This window comes from Stenella coeruleoalba (assembly GCF_951394435.1).
Source record: "Stenella coeruleoalba genome assembly, chromosome: 5".
NCBI lineage: Eukaryota > Metazoa > Chordata > Mammalia > Artiodactyla > Delphinidae > Stenella > Stenella coeruleoalba.
The window spans coordinates 12,495,932-12,518,422 of NC_137150.1; the positions used below are offsets into that span (position 1 = coordinate 12,495,932).

The 22,491-nt window shown below is 48.6% G+C and overlaps 1 protein-coding gene across 1 annotated transcript; it reads left to right on the forward strand.

The window, feature by feature from the left end:
* Positions 1 to 6,173: 6,173 nt before the first annotated feature.
* NUDT16 (nudix hydrolase 16) lies at positions 6,174 to 8,797 on the forward strand. The gene is made up of 3 exons (XM_079923304.1): positions 6,174 to 6,326; positions 6,421 to 6,690; positions 7,433 to 8,797. Exons 1-3 carry the CDS (start codon positions 6,189 to 6,191, stop codon positions 7,610 to 7,612), a joined length of 588 nt encoding a protein of 195 aa, XP_079779430.1. The 5' UTR covers positions 6,174 to 6,188; the 3' UTR covers positions 7,613 to 8,797.
* Positions 8,798 to 22,491: the final 13,694 nt, after the last annotated feature.

The window sequence follows — 22,491 nt, forward strand, 5'->3', positions numbered from 1 at the left end:
CGCAAAGCCTTGTGGGTTCCAGGAATGTGCCATCTTTTTGTGCTGGTGGTTCAAGTGTAAGGGTGACCACGGCAGGTTTGAGAGGAAGGTGTGTGGCCGGCTTCTGAGATGGCCCCAGTGGTCCTCACCTCTGGTAGGTATCCTGCTCTGTGCAACTCCCTCTCACGTGGCATCAGGGGTGGCCTTATGGCCAGGAGAATCCTGTAGCAGTCATGTATGACTTTTGAAAACTAGGTCATAAAAGACATGGATCCCATCTTGCTTTCCCTTGGGCCCCTCACTCTGAAAGAAGCCGGCCACTGTGTCATGAGGACACTCAAGCAACCCCATGGAGAGATCTATATGGCATGAAACTGAGGCTTCTGCCACCAGCACTAACTTCCTGTCATGACAGTGAGCCACCCGGGAAGCAAATTCTCCAGCCCTAGTCAGGCCTTCATTTGACTGCAGCCCTTGCTGATCCCTGTCCCTGACCCTCAGCCACTGTGAGATATGAAGTGTTTATTAAGTCACTACATTTTACAGTATGTTTCAGCAACAGATCACTAATACAGAAGGTGAAGTTCACATGTGAGCTGTTGAGTTTGCTCTGCAAGAATCCCTTAGAAATGCGAAGCACCTGAAGAGGGCGTGACTTTAAGCTGTAACTTGAGACCTTGTGAAGGGCAGGTTTGAAAAGGGTGAGACAGGCAGGACAGCAAGGCAGTTAGGAGGTTAGTCCAGGTGAGCAAAGATGAAGCCCGACCTTCATCTGATGAGTCAGGGCATGGAGCGTGGAGACGATGAGAGGGAACTGAGGGGCGAGGGCTGCCTGGGGTGGGTAAAGGAGGAGGGTGTTGGTGAGGCTCCTAGGTTTCCAGCCAGGGGCCGCTGGGCAGGCGGTGGGCATACAGAGGTGGGGTTACAGGAGACGCAGGTGGGGGAGAAATACTGAGCTCATTCCTGGGTGTGCTGGACTTGAGGCATTTGTGGGGTATTCAGGGGGAGAGGTCCAGGTATGGACTGGAGGTGTCTGAAAAGTTCTGTCTTCCTAGTGAAATGGATCCACCTGATGAGCTCCAGACAACACAGCCAATGGATATTTTTGATGCTGCACCTGCAAATAACCAAGAAGAGGGCTGACTTCTGTAGAATGCCACCTCCTTGAAGGCTGCTGGATGTGATTGCAGGTATGCGAACGCCTGAAAAATAATAGTAACAGCAGCATCTAACACTTTCAGTAGGTCCTTTTGGATAAACACCAACAGGCTCTAGCTGGCAGCTCTCTGAGGGTAGCACCTCCTCTCCCTCCCTCCCTCCCCCATTTCTATACTCTTCAAAATCAGTGGTTCTTAATCTTGGCTCTGCATTTGAAACACCTGGGAAATTTTATGAGAATTAAGTGGGATGATGTAAAATTTCCTGACAGATGGGAGATGCTGGTTGCAGTCCTCTTTTGCCTAAAAAGTGAGACCAGACCTTCACCTCTCTCTCCCTCTCCTGGACCAAAAGGGATCCTATCTATGAAAGGGTTTTGTGAAATGCAAAGCTTTATTCAACTGTAAATTATAACCTTTACCTTTAACTTCATGAGAAGTCAAAGTGCTTTTTATTTTTAACGTTTTACTATGAAAAACATCAAATTATATTAAAGAGAATAATATAATAAACCCTTGTTAGGGAACTGTCACTCAGCTTCAGAAATGATCAGTTCGTAGCCAATTTTATTTATAGTATCACCCATTACCCCCTCACTGGCTAATTTTTTATCATTCATAAATATTTCAGCATGTATCTATAAAACATAAAGACTCTTTTTTGTAAAAAGCCACAATACTACTATCACATTTTAAGCATGATCAATAATTCCTATATATCAAATATCCGCTCAGTATTCACATCTCCCCCACTTTCTTTGTTTCTTCAGATTAGGATACAAGTAATCCCTTCACTAGATGTCTCCTCAATCTCTTTTAAAGTATAGATTCTACCCCCATCTCCGTTCCCCATGTAATTCATTTATTGAAGAAACCAGTTCATTTCTTTCGTAAAGTTTCCTTCAGTCTAGACAGCATCGTCCTGATTTTTTTAAAAATAAACTTTATTTTTTAGAAGTATTAGATTTACAGAAAAATTGTGAAGACAGTACAGAGACCCCAGACAGTTCACACAGTCACCCCTATAATTACCATCATAGCACGAGTGCATACCACCCACAGGACTTACCACTGTTGATGCTGCCCTGGATCACCTGGCAGAGGCCCCACCCCTACCCCCTTCCATTATGCCCCCTTTGGAAAGAAGTGGCTGTTCCCAGCAGCCCACGCTGAAGGAGTCGACAGTTACACTTCACCATCTTCAGGGGACAGCTCTCCTATATCAATTATTTCAACTACTTCCGCATGGGAGATCTTCTTTTCCCCCATTTATGTACTTATTCATGATTTAGATCAGTATAGACCCATAGAGATTTATTTCATCCTTTAGGTTATAATCTAATACTGCTTTATTTTCTTGCCCAGACTGTTTCAGTTTTAGCTGTAGGGAGCTCTTTAGCTCTTGAGTTGGTTCCTGTGTCCTTATCCCTTTGACAAACTCCCATCGATATGGGTGGTTTTTTTTCATTATTGATTTTTGGATTTTCGGTGCACTTCCTTATTTTCTGGCATCACAAGATGCTCCAGGCTCATCATGTACCCACTGTGTATATTTCCTGCCCCAGTGCCTGAATCAGCACTTCTCCAAGGAGTCTTGGTTCCTTTTATTGGGAAATGGTAACAGAAACCAAGATCTGGGCACTGGGTGTGCTTGTTGCTCCTGGGGAATCGCTGCTTCTAGGCCCTCCCAGATGACAGAGCAATGAAATTTATATGTGTACGAAATAACCCTTGAATATACACTTATCCAAAAATGTTTCTGTTTGTAACCATCTGTATCTAAACTAAAATTCTTACTGATGTCTCCAACTCTAATCCACTACCACCTGGAACATTCTAGCTTCTTCCTGCTATTTGAAAAAGATGTTCTTTTGTATTTCTTATAATATGGTGGTTAGATTCAAATTCAATTTTTTGGCAAGAATATTTCATAGGTGGTGCATTCTTCCATCATTTTAGTGATGTTAGCAGCCATTGATGATCATTTCCTAGGATCTCTTAATTCTTTAAAGTTTTTTAAAAAAGCAAAGTTTTGATTGGCTCCATCTTTCTTCTCTGAATAACTGGAATTCTCTGTAGAAAGAAAAACCTCCCCTCCTCAACTATTTGGTTACCCTGAAGTAGAGCCCATATAAAAAGGATAAATGCTTAAATCCTTGCCTCATTAGCTTATAAATAATATGTTCCCTAGCAACCTCTGAGGCTGAACACTGAGCTATTTTTGGTTTTGAACTTGCAGCATCTCTGGAGGCACATGGCTCAGCTCTCTACCTTCAGCCCCGACTGCTAGGCAGTCTGTCTCAGGAGGTGGAATAGCAGAGGGTAAGAGGCTGGGCTCCCCCGGCAGAGGCAGAGAGCAGTTTGGAAGGGGAGGCAAGATTGGAGGGTCTTGAGGGCTTCCATATTCATTCATCCTGAAAAAGCTCTGGTCTCCAGTCATTTTCTTGTAGAGCTGTTGCCTTGCTTTCATAGTTTTTCACATTGCCTTAGCTGAATCCATCTTTAAAAGTCTCCTCAAGCAACCATAAAAGAAAAATACAACAGCCAGAAGCTCTGGAAAGTGCATGTTTGACTCTAAATCCTTCAAGGAAACCCTTCTAGGAGAGAAACCAAGAAACCCTTTGGAGTGTTAGGGGTAAGGGTTAGGGCACTGTTCTCAGCCCTGGTTCCTTATTAGAGTCACCTGAAACACATATAAAAACCACTTACAGTTAAGCACCACTGCCAGAGATTCTGATTCGATTGGTCTGGGGTGGAACCCTGGAAGTGGCAGGTCTTTTTTCTTTTATTATTTTTTTATTGAGGTATAGTTGATATATAATATTATATAAATTACAGGTGTACAATGTAGTGATTCATAATTTTTAAAGGTTGTACTCCATTTATAGTTATTATAAAATATTTGCTATATCCCCCGTGTTGTTCAATGTTATCCTTGTAGGTATTTTGTACCTAATATTTTGTACCTCTTAATCCCCTGCCCCTATACTGCCCCTCCCCCGTTCCCTCTCTCCACTGGTAACCACAAGTTTGTTCTCTATACCTGCTTCTTTTTTGTTGTATTCACTAGTTTGTTGTATCTTTTAGATTCCACATGTAAGTGATATCATACAGTATTTGTCTTTTGCTGTCTGACTTATTTCACTTAACACAGTATCCTCGAAGTCCACCCAGGTTGCTGCAAATGGCTAAATTTCATTCTTTTTTATGGCTGAATAGTATCGCATTGTATACCACACCCATTTGTCAATGGACGTTCAGGTTGCTTCCATGTCTTGGCAATTGTAATGCTGCCACAAACATTAGGGTGCATGTACCTTTTTGAATTAGTGTTTCTGTTTTTTGTTGTTTTATTTTTGTTTGTTTTTCGGATATATACCCAGGAGTGGAATTGCTGGGTCATATGGCAGCTCTATTTTCAGTTTTTTGAGAAACCTCCATACTGTTTTCCACAGTGGCTGCACCAATTTACATTCTGGAATTGGCAGTTTTTATGAGCTTTTTGCAAGGTTTAATCGTTTAACCAGGGCCATTTCGAGGCCTCCTAGAACTCTAAAAGGGGAATGAGTGTGTCGCACCTACAGGCTCATCACCTCAATCCAGTTGCCTGATGTCAGTAGATACCATCTCTGCCACGTTACTCAGAAGACTAAGCTAGGAAAGATGATGCCAGGAACGTCTCACTCCACCCACCTCCCCTCCCTGCCCCATTCTGAGGCCTGGTGGCTCAGTTCCAGCCAGGGGGCCTTTAACATAAGACTCTACCCCACCCTTGGCTCCACAGATAGCTACATTTGCTGTGCCTGGCACTGTTCTAAGTGCTTTAAATCTCTAACATCCTTAATAGGTTGGAATACTCTGCACTTAACAGATGAGAGACTGGGCTCTGAGAGAACTGACTGCCTTGCTAAGGTCGCCAGCCTGTGTCTGGGTGGGTACTTGGGCTCTTTCGCATCACGTACTGTTACTAACAGGCTGTGACTCCAAGCCCAGCCCCTCTCGAGAAGCTGCCTCCTCCCTTCTTCTGTGTAATAAATACTGACTCTTGAGGAGAGATGCCCTGCACAGAGTGCAGGGCCTGAGAAAAGGTGGGGAGGCCTGGGGCAAGGGATTCTGAACCCCTGTTCCTCATTCAGCATCAGGTCCTGAGGAGCCCCCTGCCCTGGGGGTGCGCGGTTCCCCACCTTCCTTCACAGCTCAGTGGTCTGAGCGTATGTGAGAGTAAAGTCTAGAAAGCCTTGGGCACTTCTTCTACCTCTGACCCTTGCTCTCCTTCCTGTGCCTACAGGGTTTCACCCACAGCCCTTTCCTCCCTTACTCTTTCCTGGAAAATCTCGTGGGTCTGTCCATCCTATCCACCACCTATTGCCACCCCCAATTTCAGAACTACACTATTGTTGCTCACCCCCCTCCTATAATCCCCATCCCAGAAAGTGACAGCGCCATCCACCCTGATGTCATCCTGGCAAAGTCCCCCCGACACTCAATCAGCTACTGAGTTCCCGCAGTGTCACCCTCAGGATGGCTCTAACACCCATCGCTCCTCTGTCCCCACCACCCAGGGAAGGCTGCGGCTCGGAAGCCAACTCTGCTAACCCTTACCCCACCCCAGGCCCCGGGCTTTGTGTACCATCCAGACCAACTAGGTGTGGCTCCCAGGATGCGTCCCTAATTAGATAATTAAACTCTACTCAGCCTGCAAACCTCTTCGCACGACCCAGCTCTCCCAACCGGCTGGGGAAGTCCCCTGGAGCTAGACTGTGACGTCAGCACTATTAACGGTCTCCCGCCGCGTCCAGGACCTGGCCACGCCTGCAGCCTTGCCCGTGCCAAGGTCCACTTCCCCCGAGTCCCACTTGGCCCTAGGCTTCCCGGGGCCGATTACCCGCCACCGCGCCCCGCTGATTGGCTGCCGCCCGGGACCACGGCCGCGCCCCGCCCCAAGCCCTGCAGGGATTGGTCCTGGCCGCCGGGCCCTGCAGGGATTGGTCCTGGCCGTCCCGCCCGCTACCCACGTCGGCCCCCTGGACAGCCGAGCGGGGAGGTCCGGTCATGGCCGGGATGCGCAGGCTGGAGCTGGCGGAGGCCTTGCAGCTGGGGCCGGGCTGGCGGCACGCGTGCCACGCGCTGCTCTACGCGCCGGACCCGGGGTTGCTCTTCGGCCGCATCCCGCTGCGCTACGCAGTGCTGGTGAGGAAGGGGCGCGCCCGGCCACCGCCCGCCCCCGCCCCGCGGCCACGCCGCCTTGGGCGCCCCCGGCCATCACCGCTTCCCTCTCCCGCAGATGCAGATGCGCTTTGATGGGCGCCTGGGCTTCCCCGGCGGCTTCGTGGACTTGCGGGACTGCAGCCTGGAGGACGGGCTGAACCGCGAGCTAGGCGAGGAACTGGGCGAGGCCGCGGCCGCCTTCCGCGTGGAGCGTGCCGATTACCGCAGCTCGCACGCCGGGTCCCGGCCGCGCGTCGTGGCGCACTTCTACGCCAAGTGCCTGACCCTGGAGCAGCTGACTGCGGTGGAGATGGGCGCGCCGCGCGCCCGGGACCACGGGCTGGAGGTGGGGCCAGCCCAGGTCCCCACCCCGCGTCCTCCAGCTCCCGAAGGCCTGTCCCACAGTTTCCTCGTGTAGTTGGGGTCTGGGTGACTAGTTGCAGCCAACCTGGTCTCCTTGCAAAGATCGAACCCCCTCCCCACTTCACAAGCCTCTACAGTTGTCTTTGTAGAACACACCCATCCAAGTCACTCTTCTAGTCCCCCTTGATAGTGGCAGGCGTTGCACCTTAGGCCCCTGTTTTTCTTGCGTAGAAGTGGCCTGATGTTTTGAGGGAAAACCCTGGCACTTAGGCGAGGGTAGAGGGGGACATTGTGTATGGCGATGGTTCTCAAATTTTGGCGGGTATAGGAATCATCTGGGAGGCTTATTAAAACTGATTACTGGCCCCACTCCCAGAATTGCCGACTCAGTGGGGGAGGGGTAGAAGGACCTGAGAATTGCGTGTTTCAAAAGTTCCTAAATGGTGCTGATGCGGCATTTTGAGGACTACTGCCGTAGGGCCCAGGGTGCATCCCGGAGGCAGGAGCCACTTCTGTGATGTGGGAAGGGTTAGCTTTTGCGGAGCTGGAGAGCATGACCTGGGTCATTTGTCTGCAAAGACCTGGGCCCTCTAGGGCCACAGAGGTGTGCGTCCTCAGGCCTGGTCCTGCTGGACTGATAAAGGGATGAGACCTCTGATCTAGAAAGATCTGGCTGGGACGAGCTCCCTGCGTTCCCAGAGTCTCATGTCTCCTTCCTTTCCCAGGTTCTGGGCCTGGTACGGGTGCCCCTGTACACCCTGCGGGATGGTGTGGGAGGCCTGCCTGCCTTCCTGGAGAATACGTTTATTGGAAATGCACGGGAACAGCTGCTGGAAGCCCTCCAGAACCTCGGACTGCTGGAACCTGGCTCTTTCGCACGCTTAAAGTTCTCAGCTCGTCCCTAGAGGCTGTCCTCCACAAACCCATGGAACCTGCCTGAGATCAGGGCCTTTGTCCTGGGGAGGGAGGGAGGAAAAAGGGAATGTTTTCTCTTCTGGGCCTGGGCCTGATAGATGATAACAGATTAAAAGGAAAAGGTGTGTAGTGTGTTCTGAGCAGAGGGCCACGTGGCGACTCATGGCGTCAGTGGCAAAAGTCCGCAGCTCATCCTGGGCGCCCTGGCAGATTCACAGAGCCTGCATCTTCCCTGTACATGTGCGCACATACAGCCTAGTGGCCCCCAGACACGCACTCACACACAAGCTGATGCCTCCCCCATCCCTTGCCGTGTCCATTTTAAGCAGGAAGTGGCACGTGTGGGGCATAGCTTGTCGCCATACCCATCTCCTTGCTGGGGAGGAGCTTCTGAACCAGAGAGGCTTTCTCCCCACACTCCTACATGGCTGTTCCCAGGGTCTAGCCCAGCCCATGCTTGTTGGGGAGGACAGAGAAGCAGAGGACCCGTTTTCCCCCTGAAAGTAGTTGCATCCTTGCCTGGGGGTTGGCCAGAGCAGTATCCCCCTGAAAGGGTGGTAGAGGGCCCTAACCTACCCCCTGCCCTCTTCTGAAACTGAGCAGAAGGGGTGAGGAAAAGGTTTGGCCTCCTTGGACTGACCTTGGACTCGAGACCCCTGGGTTCTGGTGCATTTCCTCCAGGGCTTTCACTTGGGATCCCTTAGACTCTGGAGACAGTGAAGGGAGCTGGCCCAGCCCTGATCTAGACCTGCCCCAATAAAAAAGAGCCTCCCAGTAAAGAAGGGCTTATAGCCGGGCCTCAAAGCCCTTCAGTTCCTTCAACAAATTAGCTGTATGAGGTATTGGTGATCTAGGGATGAGAGAGCCATAGACCGCTCTCCGTGCAGCCAGGAAACAACTTCTTAAAGGGCCAAATGGTAAATATTTAGGCTTGGTGGGGCACATGGTGTTTATAGCAATTGCATAACTCTGCCAAGTCAGAAGTAGCAGTGGACAATACATAAATCAGTGGGTGTGGCTGTGTTCCAATAAAACCATTTAAAAAGGGATGTGGCCAGCCTGTGGGCCACAGTTTGCCAACCACTGCTCTAGAAATGAAGATAAGATTAATTAAATTATGATGCTTATTTACTTCTTTTATTTATGTCTGTGTTAAGAAGGAAATAAAGGATTGCTACGGGTCCCACCTTGGTATCTTTCACTTTAGTTGAGGTGGTCCAGAAGGGCCTCTGTGAAGAGCATTTAGGCTGAAGGATGGAAAGGACAGAGCCAGGGAGGAGTGTGGGGAGAGGATTCTGGGTGTTCCAGGGAGGAGCACGTGTTAAGGCTCTGGGAACGAACCTTGGCAAATTATCCCAGAACAAAGGTAGGGAGTGAGACTCCATTTCTCAGTTGGGGGTGGCAGCCGGGGGGCGGGGGGCGGTGTTAGGGGAAAGCAGAGAATTTGCAGCAAAAGGCCAGTGTAATTAGACTAAAGTAAGCAAGGGGAGGTGAAGCAGGAACCAGATGGTACAGAGCCTTACAGGCCATGGTCGGGGCAAGCTGTGTGGAGCACGGACTGGAAGCGGGTAGGAGGGGAAGTGGAAGGTGGTGCTGATCTGGACCTGGATGGCAGAGGAGGTGGAGAGAAGTGGGGGCTCTTGAGAGATGGTGTGGCAGCACTGACAGGCCCTCTCATGGGCTGGCTAGAGGGTGGGGTGAGGAGAGAGAAGACTCAAGGGTGACTTCAGCTGGTGCCTTAAGGTGTTCAACTTATGGATGAAGGGAAAGCCTGGCGAAGCTGGAAGGGGACCACACAGGTTTTGGAGGGGATGGAATCAAGGTGATTTTGGATGTGTTGCGACCTAAATTTGTGAGTCATCCACATAAAAATGGTGTGGCAATACTTCAGACTGGATGGGGTCATCCAAGGAGAGAAAAAAGAGAAGAAGACTCAGGACGGGGCCCTAAGGGAACCGAGCCTGAAAGTCTGCGGGGAAGCAGGACATGTTCAGGAGGACAAGGAATTGAGAGGAAGCTGCTTGAAGAGGGTGGACATGCCAGGCTCTCGGCAGCGTTTCGGTGAAAGGAGGGCAGAACTGTCTCTTGGGTGTCTTAGCGTGGAGTCGTGGATGACCTGGAGGGGAGCCGTTTCAGGAAGGGATGGGAGTTGGTTGAGTGAGTAGGTGGTGGTGGGGTGGACAGTGAGAAGCAGGTCCGGAGGGTGTGAGAAATGGGGTGAGAACTGGAGAGGGCTGTCAGGTCAGGGAGGGTTTGCAGTGGGAGAGCCTGGGTGTCGATGGGAACAGTCAAGGTGGAGAGTGGAGAGAGGGTTCCTGAAGGGGCACAGTCCGTGCAGAAGGAGGCGGGCTGAGCCCTCTGAGAGGAGGACAGCCAGTCCTGCAACACAATGGGCTCAAGAAGAGGAGGGGAAAGTATAGAGGAGGAGGGGCTCAATTAATGGTGGGCTGAAGGAGCTGTAATCTCTTCCTGGTGAAATGAAGTGAGACCATCAGCTGTACGTGGGTGGAGGATGTTCTCAGAAGGCGTGAGGCAGTCCTTCATCTGCACCTGGGAAAGCAAGTCGATTACAGAAACGCAGAAGGGCAGGCGGGGCTGAGCTATGAGACGAGGATCTAGGCGCTTAGATGTACCACATCTGGGGAGGTGGGTGTACACACACGCATGTGTTTCCCCCACAGCTGTGTTCAGGTGGGACAAGGTCACTGAGGCAGAGCTGGGCCTTTCCCAGAGGAGCACAGGGGAGGAGGGGCAAGGCGGCTGAGATTACAGGAGACGTAATGCTGGACTGTGGGGTGTAAGGTTTAATCTGAATAAGACGGGAATTGAAGGCAGGAGGTGACCCCGGAGGGGTTAGTGAACTGGAGGTCTTGATGAGGTAGGACTCCAGCATGGGCTGTGGTGGGTGGGGAGGGGTACTTGAGCCAGAGAGGGTGTTTCTGAAGCTGAGGTGGAGCCATCATGGGAAAGTCAAGGTCCATGTGATGAAGCCAGAAACTGATGGCTGCTGGAGAAGGTAGTGTGAGCTACTAGCCAAGTCCTCCGCGAGGCTCCAGGAGAGGAAGGAGGGCATTGACAGGGCAGGAGCCCTGGGCGAGAGGGCTGTGAAGAAGGGGTGGGTGGGGACGGGTGGCAGCTCTTGGCCTTTGAAGGGGTGGGGGGTGGGAGCAGCTGCAGAGATCAGGTAGGTGCCTGGAGAGGTGGACGACTCTGTCCTTTGTCTCCTAACCTGGACCTGACCGCCGCCGTCAGCTCCCCAGGTAGGCAGGCCGGGGGCAGGGATGCCTCAGAGCCTCCCAGGGCACAGCCTGCACCCGCTCCATCTGTGCTGTGTGTCCGCAGCCCTCGCTCATGCCTGTGTGGAGGCAAGGTCCCTGCGGCCGAGCGGGATCGGAGTGCTGGCATCGCTTACCTTGCCTGGAGCTGGGCCTGCGCAGACCTGGCCCGGGGCCCAGCCGCACACACTGCTTCACAGCCCTTACAGACTGCATCTTAATGCTGGGCTGTCCCGGCACGTCAGAGCCTCCTGGCAGTGCAGTCGTCAGCTTGCTTTTTTGTTTATACTAAATCTTTTTATTTTTTGGCTCTGGGGATTGTCGAGGGGGACAGCCCGTGGCTTCCCTGTATCATCCCCACACGCACTCTCCCAGTGAGAGGGTTCTGTCTCAGCCAGCCCCCCTAGAGTGTTCGTCTTTCTATGGCTTGAGTTCGTTTCGCCTGCCTCATCTTCCCGTCTGCAGGCAGGCAGGGAGGTGATGGCACACCCACCTCTGGTCTCTCCCCTCTTATCCAGTACCTTCCTGCTGCAGTATGAAGAAACCCCCTGGCCTGGAGAAACCAGTCATCAAGGGGAGAGAGAAGTCAGGCAGCTCCGTGGAATCCTTGACCCCATCAGCTGCGGTGGTGACTCAGCCAGCACCTGACCTCTTCCTCATCTGAGCCACTGGGTTTGTGGTTCCTGTGGGGAGGGTAAAGCAGGCAGACCGTGCTGGGTCTCCACCTCATGCTGGCCCCTCTCGCATTTTGTTTCATGGGAGGTGAGTGGCCCTGGCTGCATCCCCCGCAAACACATATTTCTGCCTTTCTCAGCAGAGCCAGCAAGATGCTCGCGCTTCTCATTTCTCTGCTTTTTCCTTGCGGCTGCAGCGGCTGGTGCTGAATTCACACTTTTGGGCCCCGTGCTGTCCGGAGCCAGAGTCTCCTTGGTTATCGAATTTCTGGCAAAGCTGCTGCTTTGAGCAGAAACATTTGAGGAGAGTGGCTGCCACTTTCACAGTTACTCAGGCCAAAGGCTGCTGAGTAAACCAGACCAGGGCAGACGTGCAGATGAGGGAAGGCGAGGGTCCTATGACTTTAGTTTATTGCACAGAAAACTTTTTTCCTCCAAACCCTCCCCTCCACACAGACAAATGAACATGAGAAAAAAAAAAACAGAGAAATTTTATCTGATGAAATTAGTGAACGGCGACAGAATCTGAGCCTGGCTAACAAACGCTGTACCTTGGCCCTCCTCAGGGACAGGCAGTGAGCAGGAGGTGGGGGGCTATATTTAAAACAGGGTCACTTCTGAGGAGGAAGGACAGGGCATGGGCAGGGCAGAGGAAAGAGAAACACCCACCGTGGACTTAAGGCCACAGAAAACTCCCAGGAAAAGAAACCACATGGCCTCGCCCCCTAACTCCGCAAGAGGCAGGAACGTGGAAGTTCATGTTCCCTCCAGGTAAAGGCAGCCTAGTAGAGGCCAGAGGCAGAGAGATGAAGCTGCCTTCCGGGGCCTCCTCCCCCATCCCCACCCCACCCCTGCCAAGCGCTCTGCTCGCATATGAGCACAGCCCTCTCTTACCCCCCTGGTGCCTGTTACCCTCCACAGGCATTCCCAGGGGATGCAGTTGGCAAGGACCTCTCTCCTTCCACTCAGATGACCCTGGTGGGGTTTTCAGTAATCATGACCAGCCCTTGGAAAAGCCCCGGGAGGGCGGCTGTTACCCACAGCCCCGGCCCCCCAGCCTCTCCTGGCCGCTGAAGAACAGACTGATCCATTCCCACCTTCCTGCGGTCCAGGACTGGTTCCAGGTGGGGATGTAGGCAGAGGCCAGGTAACAGGGAGGGGCGAGCAGGTGAGTGAGCCATGTGCTTGTTGAGGGCAAAGGAGTGGAAGGATTGCCTCCAATTCACTGAAGTAAACAGGAAATAACAACATGGGGTCTGTTCATGAAAGGGACGTGAACGCTGGCTGTAAATGATAAAGAGCATTCTCTAGAAGAGTGATTCCCCAACAGAAGCAGGCTTTGCTCAGGGAATTTAAGGAATACATGGACTGGGGAATAAGAGGAAAGATGGAATAAGACACAAACAGCTGGCAGCCCCGAGGAAAGGGTTTAAGGGGCTAGATCTCTATTAGCTTTCTTTAATTGATCAAGAGTTTATCCACAATGACTGCATGAATTTCAGATTATATACAGGATATCTATGGAAAATGCAAGGAGAAGTCAACACAACAGGATTGGGAGACCACAAACTCAGTCCTTGGCAGATAAAATGTCAACATTTAAGTACAGAATCTAGGATATATAATAACGATGATGATGGCAACAAATATTCTGGCAGCGCTTACTGTGCTGTGGGCACTATTCTAAGTAAGCTCTTCTCATGTGTTAACATATGTAACCAGACAGAGATACTATTATATTATCTCCAGACTCCAAACAAAAAACTTAGGCACAAACGCCAGCAAAATAAAAGATAAATCCTGAACTATGTTGATTGAAGCAGAGAATCTACCTTTAAGGACCCAGGAAACATCTACCAAATTACTCATCTGTTGGGCCTTAGAAAACCTCAGTAAATCCTCTCCAGTCTTGTACCACCTCTGAAATGACAGAGTACACATCACACTCTCTGAGCATAAGGTGATAAAACTGGAAATAAATGACAGGGAGAGACACTCATAAACTTTCTTCTTTATGCTCTTTCATATTGCCTGAACCTTCTACAATGTGTACGTATTTTGTTTTTAAAATGACCAGTTAAAACAATAAAAAGGAAATTGCTTTTTTCTTGTGAATTTACAGAAACCCAACCCAAATGAATCTAAAGAAACAAGGAAAGGATTCAGGGTGGACATGCGACCCGTCCCAGGAAGAATGTTGGGTAGTTTGTTGAGTTGAAGGAGGACTGAAGTTCTTCAGCCCCAAATGAGAAAGTCACAGTGGAGCTTGAGTGGCCAGGTGTGGTCATGTGCTCACCTGGGCCCTCCCTGCCGACACTAGGACTATGCAGTTGACTGACCAGGCCAGGCTCCTCCGCCCTCGTAGTGGCTGGGGGAGCAGAGAGGAGATCTGGGGATGCAGCAGACCCCCGAGGGAGGGGGCAGGAATGCTTGTAGCACAAACAACCCATGCCTACCACAGGTGGAAAAAAAGGCTAGAGACTCAAACTTCCTCTTTGCTCCAATAGGGATCCTGTTCATGAGATTCCATAATTCTTCACGTGGCTGTACTTCACAAAGTGTAGAAACTCATGCCTGCAATTTGCAGCCAAAGTGTTGCTCCATGCTGCTACATAGCCCCCCACAGGATCCCTTTTAATGGCTGCATAATGTTCCACGCAGGCATTTCCCCTGCATTTTGATCACCTCCCCTTTAGTTTCTCACCCTCTGACCCACCAGAGCTGAGGAAGCCACTTTGACCTCAGGCTCATTGCAGGGCAAACCTCATCCCCTTCCCCAGGCCACTGACCCTCGACCCCCACCCCAGCTTCCCCTCCCACATGCACCTTTTGCCTCACTAACTCCCATTCTTTCTTATTTTTAATGTCACTTCCTAAGGGAAGCAGTCTCTGGTCCTGACCTTCTGGAGTAGGTTAATCTACCTCATACTATATAGAAAATGATAGTGTAAAATGGAATAAAAGAGTATGCAACCCCCCAAAGTAGGAAAGAATACCATAAAATCATGTCAGGTAATTAACTCATCATAATTTTATGGGTTTTTTCCCCCTAGATTTTGTCATGTTTGTGGTATTTTTCAGCTTTTGAAAGTTGTAATTGGTTGTGCTTTTACATCCTATATCGATATTCCCTTTGGTTTCCTTTTTCTAAATTTGGTTTCTTTCTTTCCTAAAGAACATTCTCCAAGTTGTATGAGATTCATGTCTCACGAAGACTAGTCCGGCTGCATGTGGAGGCCTGGACGCCCTTGCTATCGGTGTGGAGCAAGGCAGGCAAGGCCTGTCACCATCTCACACCCCCTGAAGCCCCCGATGCCACGATGGAGCCCCAAAGCCAAGGCCAGAGTGTAACTAAATAGGGAATTATCTGTCATCCCTTTGACCTTTTTTCCAGCTTCTAGAGCTAGCTCAAGTTGTTCCTTGTTTATGTGATAGATGGTAAGTTTTCTAAATTTTCCATCCTAAGACTTCAGGGTGATGAAGAGGAGAAGAGGGCATGGAGAAGGTAATTGAAGCTCTGTGAGCAGGAAGTGGCCAAAACAGTGGTCTCGGAGCTCCAAGCCTTTCCCTGGCGACGCTGTTCTTGGTGGTCATGTGGAGGATTTAATGACTCTAGGCCGGTCATTCCCCATGGGAATGACACCCCATCCACAAAGGGTGGGTTCCATCTGCTATGGTCATGTAACAAATCATCCCCAAATGTAGTGGCTTAGAGTAACAGCAGTTCCTTTATCCTTCATGGCTGGGGTCAGATCCAGGCTGGACTTGAGCGGCTGCAGGCTGGCCAGGCCTGTCTCCTGCCACGCAGTCTCAGGCTTTTTCATGGTGACTGGCTTGGGCGCCTCAGAGTGGTCACCTCAGGGTGTTCAGACTGCTTACCTGGCTGTCAGGGCTCCAGAAAGCAAGATGGAAGTTGCACGGCCTTGTCTGAATCAGCCTCAGAAGTCAACTTCATTTCTGCCATGTTCCATTGGTCACAAACAACAAAACTCACATAGATTTGAGGGGTGGGGAAGCTGGGCTCCATCTCTGGTTAAAGGAGTGACCAAGTTCTAGAAGATCAGGTGGGACAGATATCTTTGCAGCCATCTTTGGTGTCTAGAAGTATTGATTATAAAAGAGGGTATTGGGTGTGAGAACCCTCCTTGCAGGCCTACGCTACCTCAGCACACCACTCCAGGAACTCTTCAGAGGGATCCAGGCATGAATTTGACAGGTTTGAATTCAGAGTCCTTGAACGCAGGTCCTGCTGTGGTGCCGGCTTTGAAGCTCATCCTTCTCCCGCTGGGGTGGGGCTGCCAGGAACGATGCTGCCAGGAACGAAGCCACCAGGAAGAGCCAGTCACAGCTTAGACATCTCTGGATATGCACGCAGGGTGGTGCCGTGTCAAAAGGCTGAGGTAGACAAGTTCAGGTCCTGGGCTTTTCCCTGGCGAGTTTTGCAGCGGTGGTTGTGTGTGGGGAACAGCAGGTCTGACGTCCCCTTGTTTCCATTATTCTAAGACAGACATTAAACTCTCTGAAGTCAGGATAGGTCTTACAACTCATGCCAGGTGGTGGTCCTGACATGGTCATCACCTGCTGCACATGGCCTGAAAACCTGTGGGATGAATGTCAGCAGCTTGGGAGGAAATCCCAGAGACTCAGGTGGAGAACTCTTAAGAAATGTTGCGCTTGATGGCACAGAGGTCGATGCTTTGTAGAAAAACGCGAACACCTAATGACTCAGGTTGAAAAATGATTCAAAAGAGTTGAACACTCTGCAGAAGTTTTAGGAATATTTAAATCACTTTACTTAGGGTATATTTCCCGTGTATACACAAGAGTGATCTATGATAAAAACCATGTCTAATGAAGTAAAAAAACTTCAATATATAGAAACTTTTAGAAAATGAAGTGATAAGAAAACATCGTATTATGGCTGAATGGAAGAATTTTTCTTTCTTAGAAGTACCTAAAATAATAATGCGTGTAGCAGTCAATGATGTCTTACAGTGGGTGAAATGCAGGAGGGGAGAAGCTCATGTCTCATCCTGGAGGCATCTGGAGTCCTAAGTGACTTCTAAGAAATAGGGCACAGCATGCAGTGGGGGCTGAGAGACAGGGGTCAGAAAGGCCAATGACTGGCTGGTCTGGCTCATCCGCCACTGCCCAAAGCACCAGGCAGAGACCAGGACGGGCAGCGCTGAGCGTGGAAGCAAGAGGTGAGGTGCTGGAGACCAGACAATGTGGTCGGAAGTGGCGCGGGGGCAGGTGGGGCAGGATGCTGGTGGAGGCCTCCCCAGTGTGGAACAGAATGGAAGTTCAGCGTGCAAGGCTTGGGAGGGTGAGTGCCTATGCCTGTCGGTGCCATCAATGACCAAGTCTCCTGTGAAAGAGAGGGCCCAGCCAAGCAGGGAGGAGATCGCAGTGGACACGAAACTGTCTCCAGAGACAAGGGCTAACGGTGTAGGACAGGTAGCCTGGAGGAGGCGGGCACAAGGGGAAGCAAGGCCTTTATGGATCTGGTGTTAAGGAAGGAGTTAAAACTGCTGGGTCTATGATTGGGACAAATGTTTCAGGCAGAATAACTCAGCCACTGGAACCATTCATAGTGACTCCAGCACCATGTACTTTAAGATCTGTTCAAATATTGGCTTCAATATCCCATTTCTCAAACTAGAATATGATTGGTTGAAATGGCTCCAACTTTGGGGGACAAAATTGTTGACTGTTTAAACTGAACACGTTGTCCCCATAGGTATCAGGCACCTTCCCTCAGGCACCGCTGAGAAAATGTCAGTCCTCGCTGTAGTAACATTTTAATTACATCACATGGAGTCCATTCCTGGAAAGGCCTGCTTGCCCCAAGACTTCTTAATGCCTACTTGTCCTTCAAAGCTCATCACTCCTTTAGGGCAGCTTTCATTCCCCTCATTTGGGCTGCCATGGCAACTTGAGCATGCCTCCACAAGAGAACCATCCCACTGGCCAGAATTCTTCCTTAAAATTTCTTTTGGCCCTACTAGAACATGACTGTGTTTCCCCAGCATCTGGCATGTTACAATAGAGTAGGCCCAGTAAGCACTCAGTAAAATACTTATTGAATGCATGCTTCTTGAAAAGCCTTTTCTCTTATGAAAGATGAGCAAGCCAATAGAAGCTCATTTTGAATATTAATTCATATTAATTTTTGTCCAAGTTTTTTCTTTTTGTTTTGATAAAAAAAAATTTAATTTATTTATTTGGCTGTGTCAGGTCTTAGCTGCAGCACACAGGAACTTCATTGCAGCATGCGGGCTCTTCATTGCAGCACCTGACCTCTCTAGTTGTGGTGTGCAGGCTTAGTAGTTGTGGCACATGGGCTTAGTTGCCCTGTGGCATGTGGGATCTTGGTTCCCTGATCAGGGATTGAACCTGCGTCCCCTACCTTGGAAGACAGATTCTTAACCACTGGACCACCAGGGAAGTCCCTCCAACAAGTTTCTTCACGTTGTGGCAAATATCACTGGACTGGGATTCAAGACTCTTGTACAAGTCCAGGGGCCTTGTGTCCATTAGGCAACTTCCTAATCTCTCTGGGTCTTGGCCTCCACATCTCCTGTGCACATCTCAAGGGTGCCCTGTGTCTTCCATTATTTATTCCACTGCCTGGCACATAGTATGTGCTCAATAAATATTTGGATAAATTAATCTGTGAAATGAACAAAAGGTTAGGATAAATTATCTCAAAGGTCCCCATTTGGCTTCCTAAATAATGCAAAGAAACACTTCTCGTCATTCTATCCAATCAAAACACATATTAGTGCTTAATCCTGTGATATCGTTTAACAAAGTCAGCTTACACTGGCTGCTTGGAGGTATCCTAGCAACTTATTACCATGGCAACATCGCACTTCCTAGTCTTCAAATATGGGTACAGTCGAAATGAGCTGACCTAGTATTTACATTGAGGTTTGGAACTCAAGACCAGCCCGGCTGATTGTTATGTAATAAGGTTTTTGTGGTTCCTATGGAACAGACACTCCTCAAATTCTCTTCCACCTATTGGCTGATAACTGAAATACTATGGTTCATCTCCTTAGTGTGAAGGGCTTTATGTCCTTCAAAAAACATAGAACATCCACTTTTTTTAAACAGTGTCCAGTATCAGAACAAATATCTTTGTGTATTGGCTGCATGGAAATTTTAAAGATAACACTGGTGAGTTGAGAGGTCATGTTGCTTCAGTTTCATGGTATTATTTTAAGGGAATTAAACTCACAAATCATTGTTTCGGGTCTGCTAGCATGACAGCTGGTGGCAGTTTATCAGACCGCAAGATAGGCCTCCAAGTGCATTCATTATAGCTAATTGTAATTACGCTAAGATATAAGTTATTTATAGCAAGTGTTATTTTCATACATTTTAACAGATAACCCAAGTCCATTGGATGAATAATAGATTTTTCTGATATGAAGGAAAATCATTCTGTGTATGTAAGACTGTCCACCTTGATTATGCATGCCACTGCAAGGAATTTGGGTCTGGGATGAAATGCAGGAAGTCAAATATAATTTTGGAAATTTCATTTTCTGATGGGCATATATTATTTATGAAGGTTTGGGTTGTAAGTAACAGAAGATCCAATTTAAACCTTTTTAGCTCATATACCTGGAAATCTGAGAAGCATGTAGATTTCAGGAATAGTTGACCCAAAGGCTCAATGACTTAGTTTTATTCTCTCTCTACACTATACTACTAAGTTTTATTCTCTCTCTACACTATACTACTATAGTGAGGGCTCCATCTCAAGGCTGGTTCCCCTTATTTGTATCCAAAGCAAGAGTCCTTAGCTTTGCTAAGATTGACCAGCCCTGACCAACCCCTATGGTCAAAGGGCAGCTGTGAATTTGGCCTGGGAGGCCTAAAGCAGCGACTGTGCCCAAGGGAACAGGATTAAGTGAGGGTCGGTTCTATTCAGATCTCATGGCTGCTATTCTATGAGGGAGGAAAGAAAACCACAATGTCCAAACCACCCCTAATTGTACCATGGAAGACAGAACATTACCTCTGAATAAGTACATAATTACTTTTGTCAATCAAAGTGTAAAGGGAGCACAAAGGAAACTTGTATTGTTCTGCCTGTATTGTATGTATTGTCCCCCTATAGTTGAAGAATTTATGTGAAACCATTGGCTCTCCTTGGCAGCTTTCCCAGTTCCATCCCACATTCAATTAGAGACCGGAGTCAGAAATGGATTTTGTAGCTTATACACCATGGTAACGGGAGGCCATAGCTAATCTTGTGTCCTAGCTTTTGTTGTTTAGAATGTGTGGGCAGAAAGAGTCAAATGGCCTCTCCTCTGTCTGGCACAAGCGTTCTGCTCTAAATCAAAGTGAAATAGGCCTCAGCGGCATTATCTCAAATGGCCGATTTAAAAAAATTACTCACAAATTAGGCTGTTCTCCAAAGTGTGTTTTGAAACATTGATTTGCTTAAGTGACTATAAAATCAGTAATATGGTTAAGACTCAAATTAATGGGCTGGTATAGCCTTTCAGGTTTATTTCACAGGCTCTACTTGGCCAGAACATTTTGCATTGATTCTTGTCATCCTTAAAGCAGACAAGGCACCACACTCCTTCCTCTGGAGAATCCAGAAGTAAAACACTGTCACCCCTCAAGTCCCTGGAGGTTGTGTGAGTGTGTATGTGTGTGTGTACATCTGTACCAAATGTGCTCACTTATGAACAGAGAACTGTGTGTCTACTCTGTACAAGCACTTAATCTAAATCATTTTATTTAATCTTCAGAGTCATCATATTAAATACGAGTCCAATTTCACAGATAAGGAAACAGGTTTGCAGAGGCTAATGATTTGCCAGCTGTCCTAGAGCTGTAAGTTGCAAAGCCTGACTTGAACTCAGGTCTGCCTGCGGTCACAACTCAGGATCTGACCCACCAAGCTTCACCGCCTCACTCTTTGTCTGGGAGTTGCATTAAAGTTTTCATTTTGCTGTTAGCTTTGCCTGCTTCCCTGCCCTGTCAAACTCTATATTCATTGACTTGCTACTGATTGAGCACCTGCCATATGCCAGACGCTGTTTCAGGAGACACAGCAGAGAACAAAGCAGACAGAAATCTCTCCCTTCAGGAGCTTACATTTTATCAAGAATAAGCTCAGTTGTCTGTGTCCTGCTCTCCCAGATTTTCCCCCTAAATATCCTTTTCCTTCCAGTCCTTCAATAAACTCAGAGCCTCTTTCCCAAAGGCTCCTTGCCCTGAAATATGATTCAACATTTCAGATTCCTAAGGGCAATGGGAATTTGCTTTTATTCTTCTGATCCAAGATACTCAGCTGCCCCATTGTTTTGGCTTCAGGGGAGGCTTCGGAGCCCTAAATTGACTGCTTGCCCAGTGGTGCGTGGGCATATGTGCACGGGGGTGACCAGTGCGTCGAGGGATGGGTGTTTGGACTTAGTGTCGCAGGCCCAGTTTCCAGCGGAGCAGGTCCTGAGATAGAGATTTTCAGGCAAGAAGTTTGTTGGGACGGGCTCTCAGGCACAAACTGATCAGAGGGAAATGAACTGCTGTGCAGCTACTTGACCTTAAACTGGCTTCCTCAGTTTGGTAATACCAGGAACATGTATTTGACTGGCTTCTATTATTATTTAGTTCCTTTTTCTCTTAAGGACTACGATATTATTTTCTTTAGTTATAGTTACATTTGGACCTCAAGTTATACAGATTATCTCCTTTAATCCTCAAAACACCCCGATGAAATAGATATCACCATCCCATTTAACAGAGGAGGAGACTGAGGCACAGAGAGGTTTGGGAACATCCATGTGGTTACACTACTACGTGGCAGAGCTGATATCTGAACCCAAGACTACCTAACACTGGGGCCCGATCTCTTACCACTGCGCTACACTGACTCTCCCCCTTTCTCAAGGTTGGCCTCAGTCTCCTCTAAGTTTAGTAGTTAAGATATACTCTTGGACTGTCTATGACCTATTGAAATCATTTATCAAATCATTCAACAAGCATACCATACTCTGGACAGTGTTCAGGGCACCAGAGCTATGATTTATAAGACAGACCCTCAGAAGATCTCACAGGATGGTGAGGGGCTTCAGAGAAGTAAAAAGGCACTTAGGAGACAGAGTAATACGTGCTAAGCTGTGGAAAGCCTTGTGTACAATGGAGTACATAGGAAGGCTCTTAACAGTCATGGGGGTAGGGAGATGCTCCGTGAAAGTGTCAAGGAGGGGACGTATGAGCAGGAGCCTAAAGCAAGTATCCGGGTAAACGTGTGTGTGCGCGCGCAGGAGTGGGCATGGGGAGATGTTCTAAGAAGCAGAAGGTTGCACATGCTTGGAGTGGACCCAGAAATTGGGAGAAATCCAGGATGTCCGGAGCCCCACTTGAGAGGTTGGACATGGTAAGAGCTGCGACCGGGCAGGGGCAGATCAGGAAAGCCTTCCAAACCCCGTTACAGACTGGGTTTTGCCCTGAGAGAACTGGGAAACCACTGCAGTGTGTTAAATAGGGCGACATTATCCAATTTGCTTTTTGTTTTGCCAGTATGTTTTTATTCTGTTTTCTTTTTTAAAGCTTTATTGAGATGTAATTGCCATACAATAAACTACACGTGTTTAAAGTATACATTTGGTATATGTATAACTGATTCACTTTGTTATAAAGCAGAAACTAACACGCCATTGTAAAGCAGCTATACTCCAATAAAGATGTATATGTATACTTTGAGACAAGAAGAACCTAATACAAAAAAAAAGTATACGTTTGGGTGAGTTTCCACACACATATATCCTGCTGAAACCATAAACACCATCAGGAGAGTGAACATGTCCATCACCCCAAGCATTTTCTCCTGCCCTTTTTTAAATCCTCCCTCCCTGCCTCACTCCTAGCCCCAGACGAATGCTGGTCTGTGTT